This window comes from Mobula hypostoma, chromosome 3 (genome assembly GCF_963921235.1).
Source record: "Mobula hypostoma chromosome 3, sMobHyp1.1, whole genome shotgun sequence".
Lineage (NCBI taxonomy): Eukaryota > Metazoa > Chordata > Chondrichthyes > Myliobatiformes > Myliobatidae > Mobula > Mobula hypostoma.
In genome coordinates, this window is record NC_086099.1 from 194030201 (window position 1) to 194054031 (window position 23831).

Genomic DNA, 23831 nt, shown 5'->3' on the forward strand with positions numbered 1-23831 from the left:
TGTTTAATTTCTCTACCATTTTGTTTTTGATGTTAACAAACAAGCAAGGAATTTTGCTTGCTGTTTGAGAAACAGGCTGAACAGAACTTATGACCAAGGGAAAAACAACTTTTCTGCGTAGACACCATATTACAATGTATCAGGAAATTTTTGGGACACAGACTTGCATCTTTCATGACTTCTTGCACTTAACATATGAAGCAAACTGAAATGCAGAATTTCCTTTGTGTGTCTTCCTCCTGAAAAAAAGTACAATAGTGTGTATTTTTTGGCAGGAAAGAACCAGAAGACTGATGACAAACTATGGATAATGACGCTTTTTAACTTCTGAGAGGTTTTCAAAAACAAAAGGTTCAATTACAGGAAGTACAACATTTCCTTCTTGCACATTTATCACAAGATTGGAAATTCAGCTTTAACTGGAAAATAAAAATCACAGCTTGTGCATTCTTCCCATATTTCAGAATTTTTGACAATGAAAATCATATCCATTGCTATCTGGTGAAACCAAATTGCATTAATCACCTCCCAGCCTTTCGCTAACAGCACTCTTCCCTCCCTCATCTGCCTATTGCCCTTCATCAGGATCTACCTATCACAACGGCAACAAGAGCATCAGGCGAATTGCAAGAACATCAAACCCCCAACTCCCCCTCCAACAAAAAAACATACAAAGTGCGACAAATTTAAATCACTCCGTGAGAATATCAAACCCCAACCACCGCCCCCACAATAGCTCAGATGGCAACAAGAAAGAATGGGTGAAAACACAGAATATAAAAGATATAAAGCCAAAAAAGAGACCAGTCCAGTCCATAAATCGAAGAACTTCAGTAATATCCTCTGGCAGTCTGAAGGAGAGGGAGAGCACTCGAATAGACGCAGAGCAGGGAGGGTGATAGGAGGTCACACACAGACACCTTTCCGGCAACAGTGATAGGTAGCATGCTTCCTGTGGTAATGTGCAGAGCAGTTGACATATCAAGCAGTTATGCATCCAGATAAGTATGCTGTCTATGGCGCATCGTTAAAAATTGGTAGGGGTCAACAGAGACCAGCCAAATTTCTTTACCCCTGCCCATAACATGGACTCCATCAAACTTTCTTGCTGTCTCCATAAAGCAGCCAACATAATCAAAGATCCCCCTCCCACCAATCAGGCAGAAGATACAAGAGAGACTGAAAGCATGTACCACAAGGCTTAAGGACAGCTTTTACTGTTGTAAGACCGCTAAATGGTACGATAAGATGGACTCTTGATCTTACCCCTGTCTACATGAACTGTACTTTTTCTGTACTGTGATACTTTATTCTGCACTATTATTGTTCTACCTTGTTCTGCCTCAATGCATTGTTGTAACGAACTGATCTTTCTCCACTGTGTGCAAGACCAGTTTTTTGACTATACCTCAGTACATGTGATAATAAACTAATTTACCAGGAACCCACCTTAACTTAATGCTAAATGCAGCACTTTTCCGTAAACAGCTCTTTCCCCAGCAAGGGTAATTCAGAAGAGCTGTAGACATTATCTTCCATGCATGGAACACTACAGACATTTTCAACCACTTGAAAATGTATTTTATAAAAATTGCATGTATGCTGGGTCAAGCTGACAGCAAAAGCAAAAAAGTGAATTCCATTCTCAGAGTCACAAAGATATTCCACATGAAGGTTGCCAAGAAAATAAAATGAGGAAACATCTGTTGGCTTACATTTCTACTTGACCAACAATGGAATAAACTAACAACAGTTGACTAACTGGATATACTGATACTCAGTGGAGCAATTTTGTCAGTGAAGGAGCCAGATTTGAGTTTGTGTTAGGAGTGCTCGCATACTTTCATCCCCAGTCATCAATCCAACAACTTTACATTCCACATTTTAACCTTTCCTTTCCACCAACACCACCCCCCCACCACCACCACCATTTAGCCCCAATCAACATTCTATTACTTAGACAATGAGTTCTTAACTAGGTCGACAATGAAGAATTACTCAGATTGAGGTGATGTTTAAAGATCAAGACTTGGATAGCAATAATCCCTGCCTTCTATATGCTTTAAAACCTGGACTAGTCATTGCAGGCATCTCAAGACACTGGAAAGATATCAAAACCAATTCTGCAGAACAATCCAAATTCATAAGATTAAATAAATCAGTGGCAACATGCACACCAGGCCAATATTGTTATAAGAAGAGGTTCAAATGAACAAAGGAAAAATTCATATAGTCATAGTCTACAATACTCGAGTCAGCAAGGATGTTGTAATCGCTGAAAAGAGATGCAGTATCCTCAGTGACTTCAGGGAATCTACTCCCAAGTCATTTGAGGTGTCTCAAACAACATTGAGAATCTAAATCTATGTACGTGGAACAGCACACAGTGCACATGTAACAAATGAACCATTTTATCCTTAGAAGCACTGCATAAATAGCTAAAGAAGCACACCATCCTGAAATTGAAATTAAATATTCTTTAATTATAGGTAAATAAAATAGATGGTTTGTATTAAGGAGACATGCAAGAGAAACATGTGGATAGCTGCTCTTTAATGCCCATATCGGTGCACTCAATGAAATCATTACTTTGTTGATTTAGTTGACATGGTTTGTGCATCATAAAATTGCAATCCATCTCCTAAGGCAGTGTGACAATGATCCTATCAGGTGTTACTGCCAAATGGGAGCTTAGAACTAAAAAGAAATATAGGAATGAAGATGATGGTAACATGTTAACTTAATGTCCATTTTTTCTCTCAAGTTTGTTGTTCCGAGGAAAAAGTATATCTTGTAGATTGCTAATATTCCTTAATTCCAGTCCTCTAAAGGAAACATCTGCTGGATAAATCTGATCAGGAAAAATATCTTTATAACAATGATCAATGTTCAATATTAACAGTGAAAATGTATATAGAATTTATCTCACTGGATTTTCTACAACACATGCTCAAACCTATAAAATATGAATTTGGCAAAATAATTCTGACATGAAAACTACACTAACTGATGTAATAATGGGGTTAAACTACAAATATATCAATGTGAGAGCATTTAATGAACTATAAAAGTATTTAAATTGCAGAGAAAGATAGCTGTGGAATTCCATTTAGTAACCATCTTCACGACAATACTAAATAAATTTCATTCTTAGCCATCAATGCCACTGGTAAATAGGATTTCAAGTTCCTTTAATGAGCCTAGAATTAGCACAAATACCATTAAGTAGTCAAAATTATAATACAGAAAACAGTAACAGCTGCTTTCCACAAAGCAAGAGCACTTTTCTCAGTTCTGATGAAGGATCCCAGAAATGTTAATTGGTTCTTTTTCCACAGATGTTGCCGGACCTGCAGAGGACTTTCCAGCACTTTCTGCTTTTATGCCAGAAGACCATAATATAAAGGAGCAGAATTAGGCCACTGGGCCCATGTAGTCTGCTCCGCACTTCACCATGAATTTTCCACTCAGCCATAATCTCCTGCCTTCTTCCCCATATCCCTTCATGCCAAATCAATCAAGAGGCTATCAACCTCAGCCTTAAACATACATACTTTGCCTCCACAGCTGCCTATGGCAAAGAATTCCACAGGTTCACCACTCTCTGGAGAAAGAAATTCCTCCTCATCTCCATTCTAAAAGGACACCCCTCTATTCTAAGGCTGTGTCCTCTGGTCATCCCCTCCACATCCACTCTATCAAGGCCTTTCACCATTTGATAGGTTTCAATGTGGTTACCCCTCATTCTTCTGAATTCTAGTGAATACAAGCCCAAAACAATCAAACGTTTTTCATGTAACAAGCCATTCAATCCTGGAATCATTTCCGTGAACCTTCTTTGAACCCTCTCCAGTTTAAGCACATCCTTTCAAAGATAAGAGGCCCAAACCTGCTCACAATACTTCAAGTGAGGCCTCAACTGTGCTTTATAAACTTTCAACATTACATCCTTGCTGTTATATTCTAGTCCTTTTGAAATAAATGCTAACATTGCATTTACCATCCTTGCAGATTCAACCTGCAAATTAACCTTTAGAGAATCCTGCACAAGTAATTCCAAGTCCCTTTGCACCTCAGATTTTTTGTATTTTCTCTCCAATTAGAAAATACACAGTGTTTTTGGCTGTTATGTTAGCTTTGTTAGCACGGTTGTCTCATTTTTCCTTTAGAATACTTCTTCCTCTTTAGGATGTATATATCCTGTGCTTTCCAAATTGTTTCCAGAAATTCCAGCTTTTGCTCTGCCATCATCACTGCCAGGGTTCTTTTCAAATCAATACTGGCCAACTCCTCTCTCATGCCTCTGTAATTCCCTTTGCTCCACTGTAATACTGATACATTTGACCTCAGCTTCTCCTTCACGAATTTCAGGGTAAATTCGATCATATTATGATCACCTTCCCCTAAGGTTCTTTTACCTTAAGCTCTCTAATCAATTCCAGTTTATTGCACAACACCCAATCCTGAAAAGCTGATTTTCAAGTGGGCTCAACCTCAAGCAGCTCTAAAAAGCCATCTTGTAGGCACTCTAGAAATCCACACCTCCCCCCCCACCGGAATCCAGCACCAATCAGATTTTCCCAATCTACCTGCATATTGAAGTCCCCCATGACTATTGTAACATTCAAACACAAGGAAATCTGCAGGTGCGGGAACTTCAACCAACACACATAAAAGTTGCTGGTGAACGCAGCAGGCCAGGCAGCATCTCTAGGAAGAGGTACAGTCGACGTTTCGGGCCGAGACCCTTCGGTAGGACTAACTGAAAGAAGAGATAGTAAGAGATTTGAAAGTGGGAGGGGGAGGGGGAGAACTAAAATGATAGGAGAAGACAGGAGGGGGAGGGATGGAGCCAAGAGCTGAACAATGGATTGGCAAAAGGGATATGAGAGGATCATGAGGAGGCCTAGGGAGAAAGAAAGGAGGAGGGGGGAACCACAGGATGGGCAAGGGGTATAGTGAGGGGGCAGAGGGAGAAAAAGGAGAGAGAGAAAAAGTATGTGTGTATATAAATAAATAACGGATGAGGTATGAGGGGATCCTCTCCCTTCTCCAGCCTCGTATCCTTTTTGCCAAACAACTTTCCAGCTCTTAGATCCATCCCTCCCCCTCCTGTCTTCTCCTATCATTTCGGATCTCCCCCTCCCAAATCTCTTACTATGTCTTCTTTCAGTTAGTCCCGACGAAGGGTCTCGGCCTGAAACGTTGACTGTACCTCTTCCTATAGATGTTGCTTGGCCTGCTGCGTTCACCAGCATTTTTATGAACATTTTTATAACTGTTGGTTAGGAGAAAATTAGACAAGACAAGGTAAGACAAAGGAGCAGAAGTCAACCATTCGGCCCATCGAGTCTGCTCCACCATTTAATCATAAGCTGATCCATCCTCCCATTTAGTCCCATTCCCCCGCCTTCTCACCATAACCTTTGATGCTCTGGCTACTCAGTTACCTATCAATCTCTGCCTTAAATACACCCAATGACTTGGCCTCCACTGCCGCCCGTGACAACAAATTCTATAGATTCACCACCCTCTGGCTAAAAAAATTTCTTCGCATCCCTGTTCTGAATGGGCGCCCTTCAATCCTTAAGTCATGCCCTCTCGTACTAGACTCCCCCATCATGGGAAACAACTTTGCCACATCCACTCTGTCCATGCCTTTCAACATTCAAAATGTTTCTATGAGGTCCCCCCTCATTCTTCTAAACTCCAAGGAATACAGTACAAAAGCGGACAAACGTTCCCCATAAGTTAACTCTCTCATTCCCGGAATCATTTTAGTGAATCTTCTCTGTACCCTCTCCAACGTCAGCACATCCTTTCTTAAATAAGGAGCCCAAAACTGCTCACAGTACTCCAAGTGAGGTCTTACCAGTGCCTTATAGAGCCTCAAAATTGTTGGCCAGAATCCCAAAAAGCTTTTCTGGAAATTGTCATGCTATTTTTTATGCACACCTGAGACAGGAGAGGGGTCAGCAGTTTAATATCTTTGCTGACAGACTGTTGCAATCCCTTAATAGAGCAGAAATGGCATCCGCAATGCTTAAGTATCCGTTTTGAAGTTCAATTCTATATCCTTCTGACCCAAAACAAAAGCTAACACCACTAACCATAACTTCCATTTAATAATAGCAAAATGTGCTCGTTAGGAAATGGTGTTTTAATTAATTTAAGTTCACCTTCACGCAGAGACAAATCAACAGTCAAATATCACCCGTACAAAAAAAACAGCATTTTTAAATGATCAGTCTCCCAACTCCCTTCAGCATGGATGCCAAAATGTTCACGCTTGTCTGTAGCTGTGATTTAATATTGAATTTCTTATTTAAACCATGGATCAAGCATATGAAATCCACAACTGAAAAAAAACATGCACCTCAAAGGTTACTCTAAAACCTTAATTATCCCCAAGCATCTGCAAAAGTAACAAACTCACCTGCGGCAATTCCCATTCAGATTTGGATCCATCAGCACGATAATAATATGGTCGACCTTGATCATCAATATGTTTCATCCACTGTAAACAAAAACAAGCTCACATACGCTTGTAAATCTGTTCATGAGATTCATCACAGCCTAATTGTTACATCAAATGCATAATGTATCTGTAAGATTACCATACGAACTCCTAATGGCTGAATGAAAACACTAAAATAGAGACAAGTGAAATCACATTATATAAACAAAATAATTGTATTTAAAAATAAGACTGTTATCAGGCTAACAAATATGCTCAATTTCTTTCAACTGACAAGCTAAAAAGTGTACAGCTCTTTATACCAAATAGCAGTGCATTGTAAGTTCTTGTCCCTTAAAATGGATCTTTGTTTTACTGAAAATAGGATAAATAAGCATTCAGACTGACTGATTGACAGAATGTTCCCATCTACTTACATCCACTCTAGCAGTCTATTAATCACCACAAACAGGAAATGGAAATTTGTCACAAATAGTCAATCACATCCAACGAAATTTTTAATGCATGAATGCCCACCATTATAATTTACATCAGTAGAAAGAGCTGTACAAATGAAGAGTAAGTAGGTGCAGAGCAAATCAACAAGAAAAAAAATCAAAGTACCTTTTCATTAGTATATTCATTAACATACAAAGTTTGGCCACGATCATCCAATTCTTCTGACCACCCACGTGGTGGCAAATCAAACTGATTATCAGAGTGGCTTGAGTAAAAGCTGCGACAGTTCTCTTCCGTGATGTGATACTGGAAGCATTTAGAGAAGTAACATGTTGTGCTTTATGTGTCTGATTATGTAAGCTTCAGGCATTTGAGAATGCTGTTACTGAAAAAATACAGAAGCAGATGCAGGTTTCCCTTTGACAGAAAACATCCCCTTAATTTAACGGCAAAGTAAATGCAAAGCAAATATTCGAGTCCTGCCACCATTACCTGGAATCATAACAATTATTTGATTTTTTTTTCCAGAATGCAGCTGAGTTCCTTTAAATCAATCTACCAGTAATAGTAGTACAGGTCGACCTTTAATAATCCAGCACCATTGGGACCTGAGGAGTGCTGGATTAGTGAAAATGCCGAATTACAGAAGGATCACATTAAGCATAATCAGTGCCGGATTATCGAAGGAACCGGATTACAGGTAGTCGGATTAGTGAAGATCGACCTGTAGTACCACTATTTTATACCCCTATCTTGCCCAGCCATTTTTGGTCCGATTTGTCACTTGAGCTCTGGTGACAACTTTTCTCATTTTCATGCCTGAATCTACAGCTTCATTGTTACAGCCTCACCTTCATTTATCTTCACCTATAGCCACTTATACATTCTCTTTGTCAGCCATAGCTTCATCTACCTCAGTCATCCTTGTTTTATCTCTGTCCTCCTCTGTCTTTCTAAAACATTCCTGCAAATTCAATTATACAGTCATGCCAAAGTTATCTTTTGAGTTTGTTGCCTTTTTGGCTGATTATACTTAAGAGTCCCGGAATTTTCCATGTTAAAACAGGGAATATTCCAGGACTATGGGAGCCAGAGTGCCAGAAGCAAATCAGGAATCAAAAGGTTGAGCGTGGTGCAACTAATGTTCTGCGCTGTGTATATTTCAATGCAAGAAGTATCGTAAGAAAGGGAGATGAGCTCAGGGCATGGGTCAATACTTGGAATTATGATATTGCAGCCATTAGTAAGACTTGGTTGGAGGAGCAGCAGGACTGGCAGTTCAATATTCCAGGGTTCCATTGTTTTAGACATGACAGAGCAGGAGGGATTAAAGGGATAAAAGGCATTTCTAGTTAGGGAAGATGTCACAGCAGTCCTCAGTCACAACAGTGAAGAACTCATCTCGTGAGTCTTTATGGGTGGAACTGAAGAATAAGAAAGTTATGACCACCATTAATGTGGCTATATTATAGACCACCAACAGTCCACAGGATTTAGAGGAACAAATTTGTAGAAAGACTGCAGACTGTTGCAAGAAGCCTAAGATTAGGAAAGGAGGTGATTTTAACTTTCCACATATTGACTGGGACTCCCATACTGTAAAAAGACTAGATGGAATAGAGTTTGCTAACTGTGTTCAGTAAAGTTTCTTTAATTGATACATTGTAGTCCAAGTAATAGTGTGCATGATATTTGATCTCCTATTAGGGAATAAGATTGCAGGTGACAGAAGTTTCTGTAGGGGTACGCTTTGCATCTAGTGATCACGCTGTCATTAGTTTCAAGATAATTATGGAAAAGGTCTGGTCTGTGGGTTGAGATTCTAAATTGGAGAAAGACCAATTTTGATATCATCATAAAGAATCTGGCAAATGCTGACTGGGACAGGCTGTCTTCTGGCAAATATGTACTTGGTAAGTGTAACACCTTCAGAAGTGAAATTTTGAGAGTACAAAGCTTGAATGTGCCTGTCAGAACAAAACGTAGAGATAACAGGTTTAGGGAACCTTGGTTTTCAAGAGATATTAAGGTCCTGGTGAAGAAAAAAAGGTGTATAGCAGGTATATGTAGGTAAAAACAAATGAGGTACATATGGAGTAGAAGAAATGCAAGAAAACACTTTAAAAAGAAATCAAGAGGGCTACAAGAAGGTATGAAGTTGCTCTAGCAGACAACGTGAAGGAGAATCCTAAGGGATTCTACAGATGTTTTAAGAGCATCAGAATTGCAAGTGACAAAACTGGTCCTCTGGAAGATCAGAATGGTAATCTGTGTGCGGAGCCAAAAGAGATCAGGAATAGGCAGCAAATGCAGAAATTGCAGGGGGCTTAGCAGAGATATTTACGTCATCCTTGCCGACAGATGAGGTACCAGAGAAGTGGGAGGATAGCTAATGTTGTTCCGTTGTTCAAGAAAGGCTCTAAAGATATACCAGGAAATTATAGGATGCTGAGCTTGACATCACCACAGGGAAATTTACTGGAAAGTATTCTAAGGGACCGGATATACAAATATTTGGATAGACAGGGACTGATTAGGAATAGTCAGCATGGCTTTGTGCATGGTAGGTCGCATCTAACCAATTTTAGAGTGTTTTTTGAGAAAGGTACCAGGAAAATTGATGAAGACAAGCCAGTGGATGGTATCTACATGGACTTTAGTAAAGTATTTGACAAGATCCCGCTTGGGATGTTGGTTAAGAAGGTTCAGTCGCTTAGCATTCAAGATGAGGTAGTAAACTGGATTAGACGTTGGCTCTGTGGGAGAAGACAGAGAGTAGTAGTAGATGTTTGCCTTTCTGACTGAAGGCCTGACTGGTGGAGTGCAGCAGCAATTGGTGCTGGATCTGTTGTTGTTTGTCATCTATATCAATGATCTGGACAATAATGTGGTTAACTGGATCAGCAAATTTGTAGATGACACCAAGACTGGGGGTGAGTGGACAGCAAGGAAGACTATCAGAGCTTGCAACATGATCTGGATCAGCTGGAAAAATGGACTGAAAAATGGACGATCGAATTTAATGCAGACAAGTGTGAGGTGCTGCACTTTAGTAGGACCAACCAGCATAGGTCTTGCGCAGTGAACAGGTAGGACACAGAGGAGTGTGATAGAACAAAGAGATATGAGAATACAGGTCCATAATTCATTGAAAGTAGCAGCACAGGTAAATAGGGTCACAAAGAAAGTTTTTGGCACAATGGCCTTCATAAATCAAAGTATTGAGTACAGGAGATGGGATGTTATGTTGAAGTTGTATAAGACATTAATGAGACCTAATTTAAAGTATTGTGTGTAGCTTTGGTCTCCTACCTACAGGAAAGATGTAAATAAGGTTGAAAGAGTACAGAGCAAATTTACAAGGATTCTGTCAGGACTGGAAAACTGAGCTTTAAACAGAGATTGAATAGGTTAGGACTTTATTCCTTGGAACATAAAAGATTGAGGGGAGATTTGATAGGGGTATACAAAATGATGAGAGATATATATAGGGTAAGTGCAAGCAGGCTTTTTCCACTGAGATTTGCTGGAACTATAACTGGAGGTCATGGGTTAAAGGCAAAAGGTGAAAAGTTTAAGGGGAAACATGAGGGGAAACATGAGGGGAAACTTTGCCACTCATAGGATCAGGATGGTCCTGAAGAAGGGTCTGGGCCCAAAATGGACTGCTTATTCATTTCCATCAATGCTTCCTGACCTGCTCAGTTCCTTCGGCATTTTGTGTGTGTTGCTTTAGAGTGATGTATCTTGTTTTTTGTGGAGAACACACCAAGAAATATTTCTAAATTGACGGGTAGATGGCAGTGCAGTACCCTCACTGGAATAGCTTGGTCTATATTTTAGCCGATTCTGAAGCACAAGCACTATAGCCAAACCTGTTGATGACTGCAAATGTTCTCAGACATTTCTTGACATCATTTAGAATTAACTGGAATTCTTGCTTTGTGTTGATTTTTCTCAGGAGGTAGAAATTTCAGCTTGCTGGTTACAAAGCCTGCAAACTCTTCAGCTTTTTCTTGTGTCTTCTGCTGTAGGACACCTAGCATCATTGAGGATGAGAATTTTAATGGAGCTGCCCTGTCTTATTAGTTGGTTAGCTGGCCAAAGCTAACAGTGTTGGATTAGGGCAGGACTTCACTGCTCTGATCAGATTCCAGTGTTGTGGAATTGTAGAGATTAAATGGATTGACAACTCTGCAGAGTGCAACTCCTGGTCTGCTTTTAAACCCTTTACTAAGGGCTCACGTCTCCTGTAAGGAAGTAGTTTTAGACATCTTTACGGAATTGCCAGCTTGTGATGTTATAGGCTGCAGCTTAATTCAAATCCGTTATGCTGACAAACTGCATAATCGCATGGATGCAGAAGTTAGCTGCTGGATCTATCATGACTGCTACTGCACTTAGTACATTGGCGGTGCAACAGAACATGTTATCAAGAGTCCAAGTATAACGGCTGATCTTCATCTCCACGATGACTATTCAGTAGATGGGAACTTTAATGACATGGCCATATCCAATTGCACGCAGCCTGGTGAGGGCATGGTTAATTACACTTTGTTCTCTGTGCAAACCATATAAGTCTGATTCTACAAGCCAGCTCATTAGCGATAGGCTCCTGACATCTGAGTTGAAGGAAAATGAAATTCCCCAACAAGAATGCTTTAATACAATTAAATACCACTTCATCAGCTGAGGGAGATTAAGGTGGTAATCAGCCAGAAGTATTCTCAAACTTATTGAAGTACTAATAGGAATTTTGGAAACATGACGACACAGCTATATGTGATATTATTTAGATTTTAAGATAAATGTACTTACTCCACGGTTCAGAGAATCGCCTTGGTTATCACACTCTTTATTTACAGAATCTCTCGTCCATCGAGGCGGCTTCCAGCTTCGTTCTTGTGTTCCCTTGTGGTAATAGAATGTGCGTCCTGTGTTATCTTTATGCACCTCCCATTCACCATGAACTTGCATGGGAGGACTGGTGGGAATGGGGGGTAGGTTAGCTTGAGATATTTTCAGTTCTTGTAAATTTGCATAGACTGGAGATTCTGATCTCACAGGTGGTACTGTCTGCAAGAATAAAAAATTAACTATTAAACTTTAATCCCATTGAACATGCAGCTTGAAAATTATTTTAATTAGGGTGTTAAATATAGGAATCAAAACACTGCCCATTTATCTTTGCTGACCTCGCACTAATATTCTTTCATCATCGCCCTCACAGGTTTGTGAACAAAATGGAATCTTTCAATTTGGTTTGTTGAAATGATGTATGGTTGCTTGGCCTATTCACTATAAACAAAAAAAAGGTAGCAAAATAATACAAGAAATACAAGAATACTAAATAAAGTAAATGTAGAATAATGTTATAGCGGATAACAAAAATACCAAAAATATTGCAAAGTTCCAATATTGCAAAATGTATTCCAAAGTTCCTACGGCAGCACTTTCCAGACCCACAACAACTACCATCTAGAAGGATGAAAACTGCAGATACCTGGGAACGCTACCACTTGGAAATCTCCCTCCAAGTCACTCACCATCCTGACTTGGAAACATATCACCGTTCCTTCATTGTCACTGGATCAAAATCATGGAATTCCCTCCCTAACAGCACTGTGGGTGTACTTACACCTCAGGGACTGCAGCGGTTTAAGAAGGCAGATTATTACCACCTTCTCAAGGGCATCTAGGGATGGGCAATAAATGCCAGTTTAGCTGGCGACACCCACATCCCATAAATGAATAAATAAATAATGTTCATGTGTCTAAATGTTTCTTGAACACTGCAATTGAAACTGCTTCTACTACCTCCCCCAACACTGCATTCTAGGCAACTACCACTCTGTTAAAAACATTGCCTCATAAACCTCCTTTACACTTTCATCCTCTGCCCTACATTTTTGGACTCCACAGCCTTGGGAATTGATTCTGACTATCTACCTATAATACCCTGATTAAGAACATGTTTTATTATATTACTCATGTTATGCTGTTAGGTATTTTATTTTCTGCGGTTTTTCTGTAAAAAGCAGTGTGTTCTGTTAATTAAGCTTCAGGGTCTAGTATTTTAGTTTCTGCTAAGACAAGGAATCTTTTGATCAACTTAGGAATATCATGTCAGCCAATCGGTATTGCCTTGATAACATTCTGTCCAGTGGGTTGAAATGAAACATTCAAGAGAAATTAGTGGCATCAAATTTCTAGGGAAAAATGATTTGCTTTTGGGACTTTTTGGCAGATGTTGGGAGAAGACAGAGGTACAGAGAACAGCACAAGGAAAGACACACACAAAACCCTGCCCGAAGGAGAAAGACAGTTGTAAAAAGTGCTTTGTGCAGACGAATGGATCCAAAGGAGGAACTGCCCATATTTCTGAGCTAGCCAGTTCATTTGTAACTGTCTTCGAGGGACGTTCAAACTGTGGCTGGTATCTTCTAAGCAGAACGTGGGTTCAGTGCCATGAGTAATTAAATCGAAGTACCCAACTACCCAGCAATGAGCTCCAATGTTTATGTGCACATTTTGACTGGTCTAACTGTAATGGCCCTTTTTGCTGTTAACTGCTTGTAAATATATTTCTACTTTGATTTTATGCTGGTGCGAGTTCCGTATTTCCGGGAAAACAATAATTTTGCATGGGGCAGTGATTATACAGCATTCACCATCATCTCCATTCTCTCGACAGAACATTCCAACTTTACTGTTTGGTTGAACTTTTGTTGCCAGTGGGGGAAGGGGGATTATTGCTCACTGCCACTTACGCGCAGGAGGAAGGGGGAGCTTGGGGGGGGGGACTTTGAGGTTTAACTGTCGTTCATTCTTTGGGGCACTTCTCTGTTTTCGTGGATGTTTGCAAAGGAAAAGCATTTCAGGATGTATATTGTATACATTTCTCTGACATTAAATTGGACCTTTGAACCTTTAACTTTTGAAACTTTGAATCACACTGACCTTAGACGTTCGTTGCTTACTGAAGTTGGCCACCTCACTGTTACCTATGCAATGGTGAGTCACGTAAATGTTAGCCAGCGATAACTAACGAGCCTAATTTGTTAGCAGCCCTGGTGAGAGGGTTACAAACCTTATTTATGTCCTTCATTAATTTGTATAAACCTCTCTAAGGTCATCTCTCAGGGTCCTTTTTTTCCCCCCAGAGAACAATCCCAACCTTTCCAATCTCTCCTTATAATCAGGTCCTCTGTTCTAAGCAACAGTCTTGTGAATCTTTTCTAGCACCTTCTCTAGCTTAATTACATCCTTCCTATTACATAACAACTAAAACAGCACACAATACTCCATGTGCAGCTAACTAACTGTAACAAGATGTCTAAACTCCTAAACCAAATGCCTCAGTCAATGAGAGCAAGTATATTGAACACTTTCTTCACCACCTTCAAGCAACTAGTACTTTTATCCCAAGATCTTGTTGCAATTCACTGCTTATCTCCTGCTCTGATGTAACTTTCCAAAATACATTGTATCACATTTGCCTAAATTAAATTCCATCAAGTAATTCTCTGCCCACATTCCCAGCTGATCCAAATCCTGTAGGTAACCTTCTTCACTGTCCTCTATCACCAATTGAGATTTCATATGCAAACTGACTAATCATACCATCTACATTGGCCCCCAAATCATTAATACACAGTATATGACAAACAGTAAAGAACCCAGCACCAGTCTCTGCAACACACCACTAGTCATGGGTATCCAATCCAAAAATTACTCTTTGACTAGCAGTCTCTGCCTCCTACCACCAAGTCAATATTGTATCCGACTTGCCACCTCACTTTGTGTAGGAGCCACATATCTGTTCTCTATTTGAATCCCATGTTCTGGAACAGCTAACCTGGATCTAATCTTCTGGAACAACTTATCTTGTAGGACTTTCTTAAGGGCCTTACTAGAGTCAATGCAGGCAATATCTACCACCCTGCTCTCAACAACAGCAATTCCAATTTTTTTTTATTTTTTAAAATTCTACCCATATGGCCTCACTGCCGTAATTTTCTTCCTAATCAATAATGCAACTTCTCCCCCACCCTACCTGTCTTTACTGCTATCACACCAGAAGCATCTACACCCTGGAACACTGTGCTACTACTCTTGCCCATTCCTCAACTATGTTTCCATGATGGCTGTATCATCACAATTCCATGTGCCAATACACACATCCAGTTAATCGGCCTTATCCCTCTGGCTTCTTGCATTAAAATAGATGCAGTTTAGCCCTTCCTTGCTCCCTCTCTTGCCAACTGGACTTGTTCATTTTAATGTCTATATTTGCTTCATCTTTCTCATCTACACTATACTTTCCATCCCATAGCCCTGCCAGAATATTTAAAACCCCCGAGCACTTCCAGCAAATCACCAGGATATCAGATACCCCCCAGTTCAGATTCAACCAGTTTCTCTTGCACAGGTTACCTATGTCCTGGAAGAAATGGTCCAAGAAACTAATTTAGAGAGGACTTGAAGGAGATTCTTTTTGACCCAGAGTGGTATTGAAATACACCAGAGTGTAGTAGAAGCAGAGTCACTGACAGCATTTAAGCATGTAGCCAAGTACTTGAATTGTCTAGGCATAGAAGGCTACGGACAAGTGTTAGAAGATAGCTTAATATAGATGTGCACTCAGTACTCAGGGTAGAAAATGGAAGGGAGAGCCAACCGAAAATTTAAACCTGAAAAATGTCTCCAGATAATACTGTGTGTAGAGCTTTCTAAAACTTGTTTGCTTTTTGCTTTACTGTGTGCTGATATTTTACACTGATAAAAGTATTGACAACCTCTGTGACACAATGCCAAATATTGCAACAAAAATGTTAAGTTTAAAATGAGATGGGAGAGGAGTGGAAGAGGCAAAAGGAAAGGCGTTAAGTTGATAAAGACTAGAGATTCTGCAGATGCCAGAAATCTAGAGTAACACATACAAAATGCTGGAGGAACTCAGTAAGTCAGGCAGCACCAACAGAAATGAATAAGCAGTTGATGTTTCGTGATGTGACCCTTCAATGATGAAAGGACTCAACCGCAACATCCACAGTTTGCTCATTTCCATAGATACTGCTGACCTGCTGAGTTCCTCCAGCATTTTGTATGTGTTACTCAGGAGTTAAATTGAGCAAACTCTTATATAGTACAGCTTCAAATGACATACACAAATAACAGGATGAGGTTCCAATTGATTAAATTATACCAGTATTTAGCCCAATTATTTTATTAGTCAGATATACAGAAACATTACTCAACTGTTGGATATTGCTACACTAAACCAGTTTGAAAATTCTAAATACATCTGATGCAACCTTACTGATGTTGCAATGCCTCAAAAGTAATTTAAAATGGAATCAGAAACAAAATAAAACAACAGATATGCACTTGTATGTAGTTCACCTCATCTTAAATAGCTAACATACTTTTAAAAAATATCCAGGGGAATAAATAACAGGAATCTTTTCTCTATAACCAAAGGTTCCTTACCCTTTACCCTAACATACATAAGGGTAAGAGGCAAGAGACAGACAGTAAGTTTAGAGAGAATCTGAGCATTGCCCAAGTGGCTGTTGGAAACAGGTGCTCACAACATTTGAGTAGCATCCAGACAAGCATTTGAATAGTTGGTTACAGGCCTCTGTTATGGTAAAGACGATTTTTAAAAGATAATTATAATTACCACTGTGGACTAAAGAACTTGTTTTTATACTGCAGGTTTGCATGAAAATCAGCAATGAGTTGTAGCACTTATGAAGATAACTCAACCAGTTACATTTTACATGTTAGATTTTGATTAGTTGCAGTTTGTTGAATGTTTACTGATCTACGGGAATATTGACCATGGGAATATGAGTTGCTAGGTTCTTAAATTCTTACCCAAATAGTTTAGAATTAACTATCATGTGCATTAACTATCATGTGAATTAACTAAATGTATCATTGAATAGATACAAAGGGTCTTGATCTAGATCTCAGTTCAATGTTAGTACTAGTGAAGAAATACAACTAGAGAAATTATTGGGACCAAGACAATCAACTCTTCTTGACTTAATACACTGCATCATAATGCTGCTTTATAAGTCATGGCTCTACAGAATATTGCCAAGAGGGACCGTGTGAAACAAATTTTGACACTTAGTTGTTAATGTTACACTGAAGTTAGAAACAATAAGGTCTGAGGCTAGTGATTATAATTACTTAAAACATGAGAAATTCTGCAGATGTTGGAAACCCCAAGCAACGTACACAAAATGCTGGAAGAACTCAGGTGGTCAGGCAGCATCGATGGAAATGAATAAACAATTGATGCTTTGGGTCAAATCCTGAAGAAAAGTCTCAGCCCAAAATGTCAACTGTTTATTCATTTCCATCGATGCTGCCTGATATAATTAATTTCCATGGCCAGATTTCTATCTTGATAAAATAATAAACAAAAATACAAAATAAAATTATTAAACACACTCAAGTTAAATCCAGGCTTTGGGTCAATCCTTGGGAATGATATTCTGAATTAATCTTGAAAGACTTCTTTGTACCATTAGAACACTGTGGTTAAAAAATACCCCAAACTCACAAACGTGTTTAGTATTTACCAAGTAAGGCTTTTACCAAGCCTTACTTTTAAAGATCTGTTTTTTTTTTTGTTTTGTATATTTTGTTCACTGGAAATGTGAGCAAAATATTTTTGGATCATCAATGTAGAATGTCTCAGTTGATCTTAGGCCTATCTCCCGATTTTCCCATTCCTTATAAAGTAAAATCTTTAAATTTAAAGGTTAAACATTGCATGTGTGTTTGCGTGAGAGAGAAAGAGAGAGCGAGAAAGAGAAGAACACATCTAAAGCAACATACATCAAAGTTGCTGGTGAATGCAGCAGGCCAAGCAGCATCTATAGGAAGAGGCGCAGTCGACGTTTCAGGTCGAGACCCTTCGTCAGGACTAACTGAAGGAAGAGTGAGTAAGGGATTTGAAAGTTGGAGGGGGAGGGGGAGATCCAAAATGATAGGAGAAGACAGGAGGGGGAGGGATAGAGCCGAGAGCTGGACAGGTGATAGGCAAAAGGGGATACGAGAGGATCATGGGACAGGAGGTCCGGGAAGAAAGACAAGGGGGGGGGGGGTGACCCAGAGGATGGGCAAGAGGTATATTCAGAGGGACAGAGGGAGAAAAAGGAGAGTGAGAGAAAGAATGTGTGCATAAAAATGAGTAACAGATGGGGTACAAGGGGGAGGTGGGGCCTTAGCGGAAGTTAGAGAAGTCAATGTTCATGCCATCAGGTTGGAGGCTACCCAGACGGAATATAAGGTGTTGTTCCTCCAACCTGAGTGTGGCTTCATCTTTACAGTAGAGGAGGCCGTGGATAGACATGTCAGAATGGGAATGGGATGTGGAATTAAAATGTGTGGCCACTGGGAGATCCTGCTTTCTCTGGCGGACAGAGCGTAGATGTTCAGCAAAGCGGTCTCCCAGTCTGCGTCGGGTCTCACCAATATATAAAAAACCACATCGGGAGCACCGGACGCAGTATATCACCCCCTCCATTTTGCATCTCCCCCTCCCCCTCCAGCTTTCAAATCCCTTACTCACTCTTCCTTCAGTTAGTCCTGACGAAGGGTCTCGGCCTGAAACGTCGACTGCGCCTCTTCCTATAGATGCTGCTTGGCCTGCTGCGTTCACCAGCAACTTTGATGTATGTTGCTTGAATTTCCAGCATCTGCAGAATTCCTGTTGTTTGCGTTTAAAAACACATCTAAACCTTTTTTCTCCTACAGTTCTATTTTTTGAGTTGTTTTCCACTCTATCAATATAAACATTTGCCTGGAGATGATCACTTTTGTAAAGGTGGTATCTTTTAAAAACATTTTCACAGAAAGTATATGTTATACCCTGCAATAAAACAACTATAACTTCTGGAGACACAAGAGACAAAGAGGCTGGAATCTAGAACAAGGATCTGCCTTGAGGCGCTCAGAAGCAAATCAGCATCAGTGGGTTCAGGGAGAGATGCGGGGTATCGTTCCAATGCATGACTGATGAAGATTTTCATTTCAAAACATTAACAAATCCTCTCCACCTCTCCCTCCCCTTCTCCCACAGATACTGCTTGACCTGAGCTCCCCCAGCAGATTGCTTGTTAAAACACATCTTCTGATCTGCTTTGTTTTTAAAGAATCTTTATCATAAAGGTGACGGCGGCTTGAAGGGCCAAACGGTCTACTCATGGTATGATTTCACATTAAGCTTCATATCTCAAAGACTTGTCCTATCATTCTGAAACTACTTCAGCATCATTTATGCCGTACTTGTTATTTCTACCTATGTCCAATAACTTGCATTCTATTGAATTTCATCTCCCAGTTTTTGACCAATTTAATATTTTATCCAACTTGCTTCACAGCTGTTGTCCAATCCCACCTTTTCTCCTAGCCTAGTACCGAGTGCAAATATGAACACTTTTGAACTGAAGTACTGAATTCAATAATTATATAAACATCACAGTACAACCCTCCTCACCAGAGGACATCATCAAAAGGTGGCATCCATCATTAAGGACCCACACCAAATGGGGCATGTCCTCTTCATAGTACTACTATCAGAGAGGAGTCAGAAGATCATCACTTAAAACATTTTAGAAAAAGCTTCTTCCTTCAGACAGAAACAGGTGAATTGATTATGGGGAGCAAGGACATGGCAGACCAATTGAATAATTACTTTGGTTCTGTCTTCACTAAGGAGGACATAAATAATCTTCCAGAAATAGTAAGGGACAGAGGGTCCAGTGAGATGGAGGAACTGAGTGAAATACATGTTAGTAGGGAAGTGGTGTTAGGTAAATTGAAGGGATTGAAGGCAGATAAATCCCCAGGGCCAGATGGTCTGCATGCTAGAGTGCTTAAGGAAGTAGCCCAAGAAATAGTGGATGCATTAGTGATAATTTTTCAAAACTCGTTAGATTCTGGACTAGTTCCTGAGGATTGGAGGGTGGCTAATGTAACCCCACTTTTTAAAAAAGGAGGGAGAGAGAAACCGGGGAATTATAGACCGGTTAGCCTAATGTCGGTGATGGGGAAACTGCTGGAGTCAGTTATCAAGGATGCGATAACAGCACATTTGGAAAGCGGTGAAATGATCGGACAAAGTCAGCATGGATTTGTGAAAGGAAAATCATGTCTGACGAATCTCATAGAATTTTTTGAGGATGTAACTAGTAGAGTGGATAGGGGAGAACCAGTGGATGTGGTATATTTGGATTTTCAAAAGGCTTTTGACAAGGTCCCACACAGGAGATTAGTGTGTAAACTTAAAGCACACGGTATTGGGGGTAAAGTATTGGTGTGGGTGGAGAATTGGTTAGCAGACAGGAAGCAAAGAGTGGGAATAAACGGGACCTTTTCAGAATGGCAGGCGGTGACTAGTGGGGTACCGCAAGGCTCAGTGCTGGGACCCCAGTTGTTTACAATATATATTAATGACTTGGATGAGGGAATTAAATGCAGCATCTCCAAGTTTGCGGATGACACGAAGCTGGGTGGCAGTGTTAGCTGTGAGGAGGATGCTAAGAGGATGCAGGCTGACTTGGATAGGTTGGGTGAGTGGGCAAACTCATGGCAGATGCAATTTAATGTGGATAAATGTGAAGTTATCCACTTTGGTGGCAAAAATAGGAAAACAGATTATCTGAATGGTGGCTGATTAGGAAAAGGGGAGGTGCAACGAGACCTGGGTGTCATTATACACCAGTCATTCAAAGTGGGCATGCAGGTACAGCAGGCGGTGAAAAAGGCGAATGGTATGCTGGCATTTATAGCGAGAGGATTCGAGTACAGGAGCAGGGAGGTACTACTGCAGTTGTACAAGGCCTTGGTGAGACCACACCTGGAGTATTGTGTGCAGTTTTGGTCCCCTAATCTGAGGAAAGACATCTTTGCCATGGAGGGAGTACAAAGGAGGTTCACCAGATTGATTCCTGGGATGGCAGGACTTTCATATGAAGAAAGACTGGATGAACTGGGCTTGTACTCGTTGGAATTTAGAAGATTGATGGGGGGATCTGATTGAACGTATAAGATCCTAAAGGGATTGGACAGGCTAGATGCAGGAAGATTGTTCCCGATGTTGGGGAAGTCCAGAACGAGGGGTCACAGTTTGAGGATACAGGGGAAGCCTTTTAGGACCGAGATTAGGAAAAACTTCTTCACACAGAGAGTGGTGAATCTGTGGAATTCTCTGCCACAGGTAACTGTTGAGGCCAGTTCATTGGCTATGTTTAAGAGGGAGTTAGATATGGCCCTTGTGGCTACAGGGGTCAGGGGGTATGGAGGGAAGGCTGGGGCGGGGTTCTGAGTTGGATGATCAGCCATGATCATAATAAATGGCGGTGCAGGCTCGAAGGGCTGAATGGCTACTCCTGCACCTATTTTCTATGTTTCTATGTTTATCATCAGATTTCTGAACTGTCCATGAACATAACCTCACTATTCCTTTTCTGTGCTGTTTATTTATGATTTACAACAACTTTTATGTCTGACATTGTACTGCTGCAACAATAAATTTCATGACATTTGTCAGTGATAATAAATCTAATTCTGAAATAGCAATGTTAGCAATAAAGCACTCAACTAGTACTTTCTTCACACCCAAACAAATTGAAACTTCTTGCTGCTTGTCAACTCTATTGGCGGCTTGGTAAAAAATGTTAATGACTATGTAACAAGTCCTTGTGTGCAGTTAAATGCCTAGCACAGATGAAAACAAATTGAGTTTATTTGAATTCATTGATCACGCAACTTCAGACACAAGTATATAAACCCTTTGCCAGCTTAAGCAATAGCAAAACAATTAAATTCTCCAGCTACAAGTTGTGATGAAAAGTAACATGAAATTAAGCATCGTTAGGCTTATTTTGCTCAATGCCAAAAATCCCCAAAAATCTAATTGACTGCATAGACAATGGAAGGATACAATAATGCTCAGAAACAAATATTTTAATTACTATAGCTTCTATGATTTTAAACAGAAAGCACTTGGCACTTGGTCACAAGCCAGATACAGATACTGGTAATCAGCTACCTGAATGAAGCTAGGTTTCAATTCTTCTGTCTTTCAGTTAATGTTTTTTTTATTGCTTCTTCAATAGTTAAGAGGCAGGATAAGCAAAGATTCACCATGCATGATAAAAGCTATCACACAGGAATAGGCCCTTTGGCCCATGATGATACACTGATTAAATTAAAATCGAATGACCTAATCCCTTCTGCCAATATAATGTTTGCATCCTTCAATTTCCTGCACATATATGCACCTCTTTATGAGCTTATTTGTCTCCAGACTACCTCAGGCAGCATATTCCAGGTACTTGACACTGTGTAGAAAAAAATCTTGGCCTGCACATCTTTGAACTTACTCCCTTTCACCAAAAATGCATGCCCTCTCGTATTAGACATTTCAACCTTGGGAAAAAAATATTGGCTGCCACCTCTATCTACGTCTTTCATTATCTTATAAACTTCCATCAGATCTCCTTGCAACCACTCTGGAAAAAAAAACAGGATTTTCCAATCACTCCTCATAGCACATGCCCTCTCGTCCAAGAAGCATCCTGGCAAACTTCTTCTGCACCCTCTCCAAAGCCTTGGCATCCTTCTCATAATGAGGTGACCAGAAATGAATATAACACTCCAGATGTGATCTCACTACAGTTTTGTACAGCTGCAACATAACTTACCAACTCTTGAACTTAATTCCTCAGGCTAATAAAGGCAAACATGCCATTTGTCTTCCTTATCACCCCATCAAGATATACAGCCACTTGCAGAGAGCTATGAACTTGGACTCCTGCACGTCAAAAGGTCTTAACACTAACAGTGTACTGGCCCTTTACATTTGATCTCCCAAAGTGAAAAACTTCACAATTACCTGGTTAAGTTCCACATGACATATTTCCAGCCATATCCGCAACTGATCTATATCCTGCTACACCCTTTGGCAGTCAGCTACACTATTCACACCACCAGTAATCTTCATATCTTAGTATAATCTGAAAATTTATGAAATCTACACATCTACATTTTCATTAAGGTGATTATATGTCTGTGCGTGCTCGTTCTGCAGTGATCTGGACTGAGACCTTTGCAGTTCAGGTATTTTTATTTATATATACAATCACCAGCCAGTCACAGACCTCAGCCAGAATAGGTCTCATCAACTATTACTCTGTTTTCTATGGACAAGTCAGTTACAAATCAAAACACCTTGGATCTTTTGGATGAGTGTCCTATGAGAGAACTTGTCAAACACTTTACTATTATCTGCAGCTCTAGCTTTATTAATCACTTCTGTCACCTGCTCGGAAAAAAATCAATCAAGTTATTAGGACATGACTTGCTCCACACAAAGCCAAGATGACTATAACTAATTAGACCATAGTTTTCCAAAAGCTTAAAAATCCTATCGCTAAGAATAATCTCCAGTAATTTCCCTACCACTGACATGAGACTTGCATTGTGAAGAAAATTGCTAATGCATGGCTTACCCTAATATTTTACATTTCTACAACATTTTTATTAGAAATACATTATAAAAAAGAGAGTTGTTATCTAAGTAGCTTTTACTTTCAAAAACATTAGGCATCAACCATCACTGAAAACAAAGCACTGCGCCCTATTCTTCCAGATCAATGAAAATGCCGAGTACATGCAGCCAATTTAAATTGTCAGCAGGGCACTGTCTGCTTTCTAGATAATCTCATGCTCTGCTCTAGTCATACCGTCCAAGCATTTAATTGGGCAAGGCAGAACTTCTATTTAAAAACTACAGCCAATTCTGGTTAATTGGGACGCATCAGTAGCAGTACATTTTGTCACAATTTGCCAAAGTTTCATGGAAATAGTGAGAAGATATAAAAAAGAC

The 23831-nt window shown here is 40.0% G+C and overlaps 1 protein-coding gene across 3 annotated transcripts in view; it reads right to left on the reverse strand.

The window, feature by feature from the left end:
* Positions 1-23831, reverse strand: part of LOC134344471 (rho GTPase-activating protein 12-like) — a 228866-nt gene that overhangs the window by 112815 nt on the left and 92220 nt on the right. For 2 of the 3 annotated variants that reach the window (XM_063044339.1, XM_063044338.1), the window contains exons 3-5: positions 11735-11992; positions 7082-7222; positions 6437-6517 (exon numbers count right to left, since the gene is read on the reverse strand). In XM_063044339.1, coding sequence (XP_062900409.1) covers positions 6437-6517; positions 7082-7222; positions 11735-11992 — 480 coding nt within the window. The remainder of the gene's footprint in view (positions 1-6436; positions 6518-7081; positions 7223-11734; positions 11993-23831) is intronic. The other variant, XM_063044341.1, reaches the window with a different exon arrangement.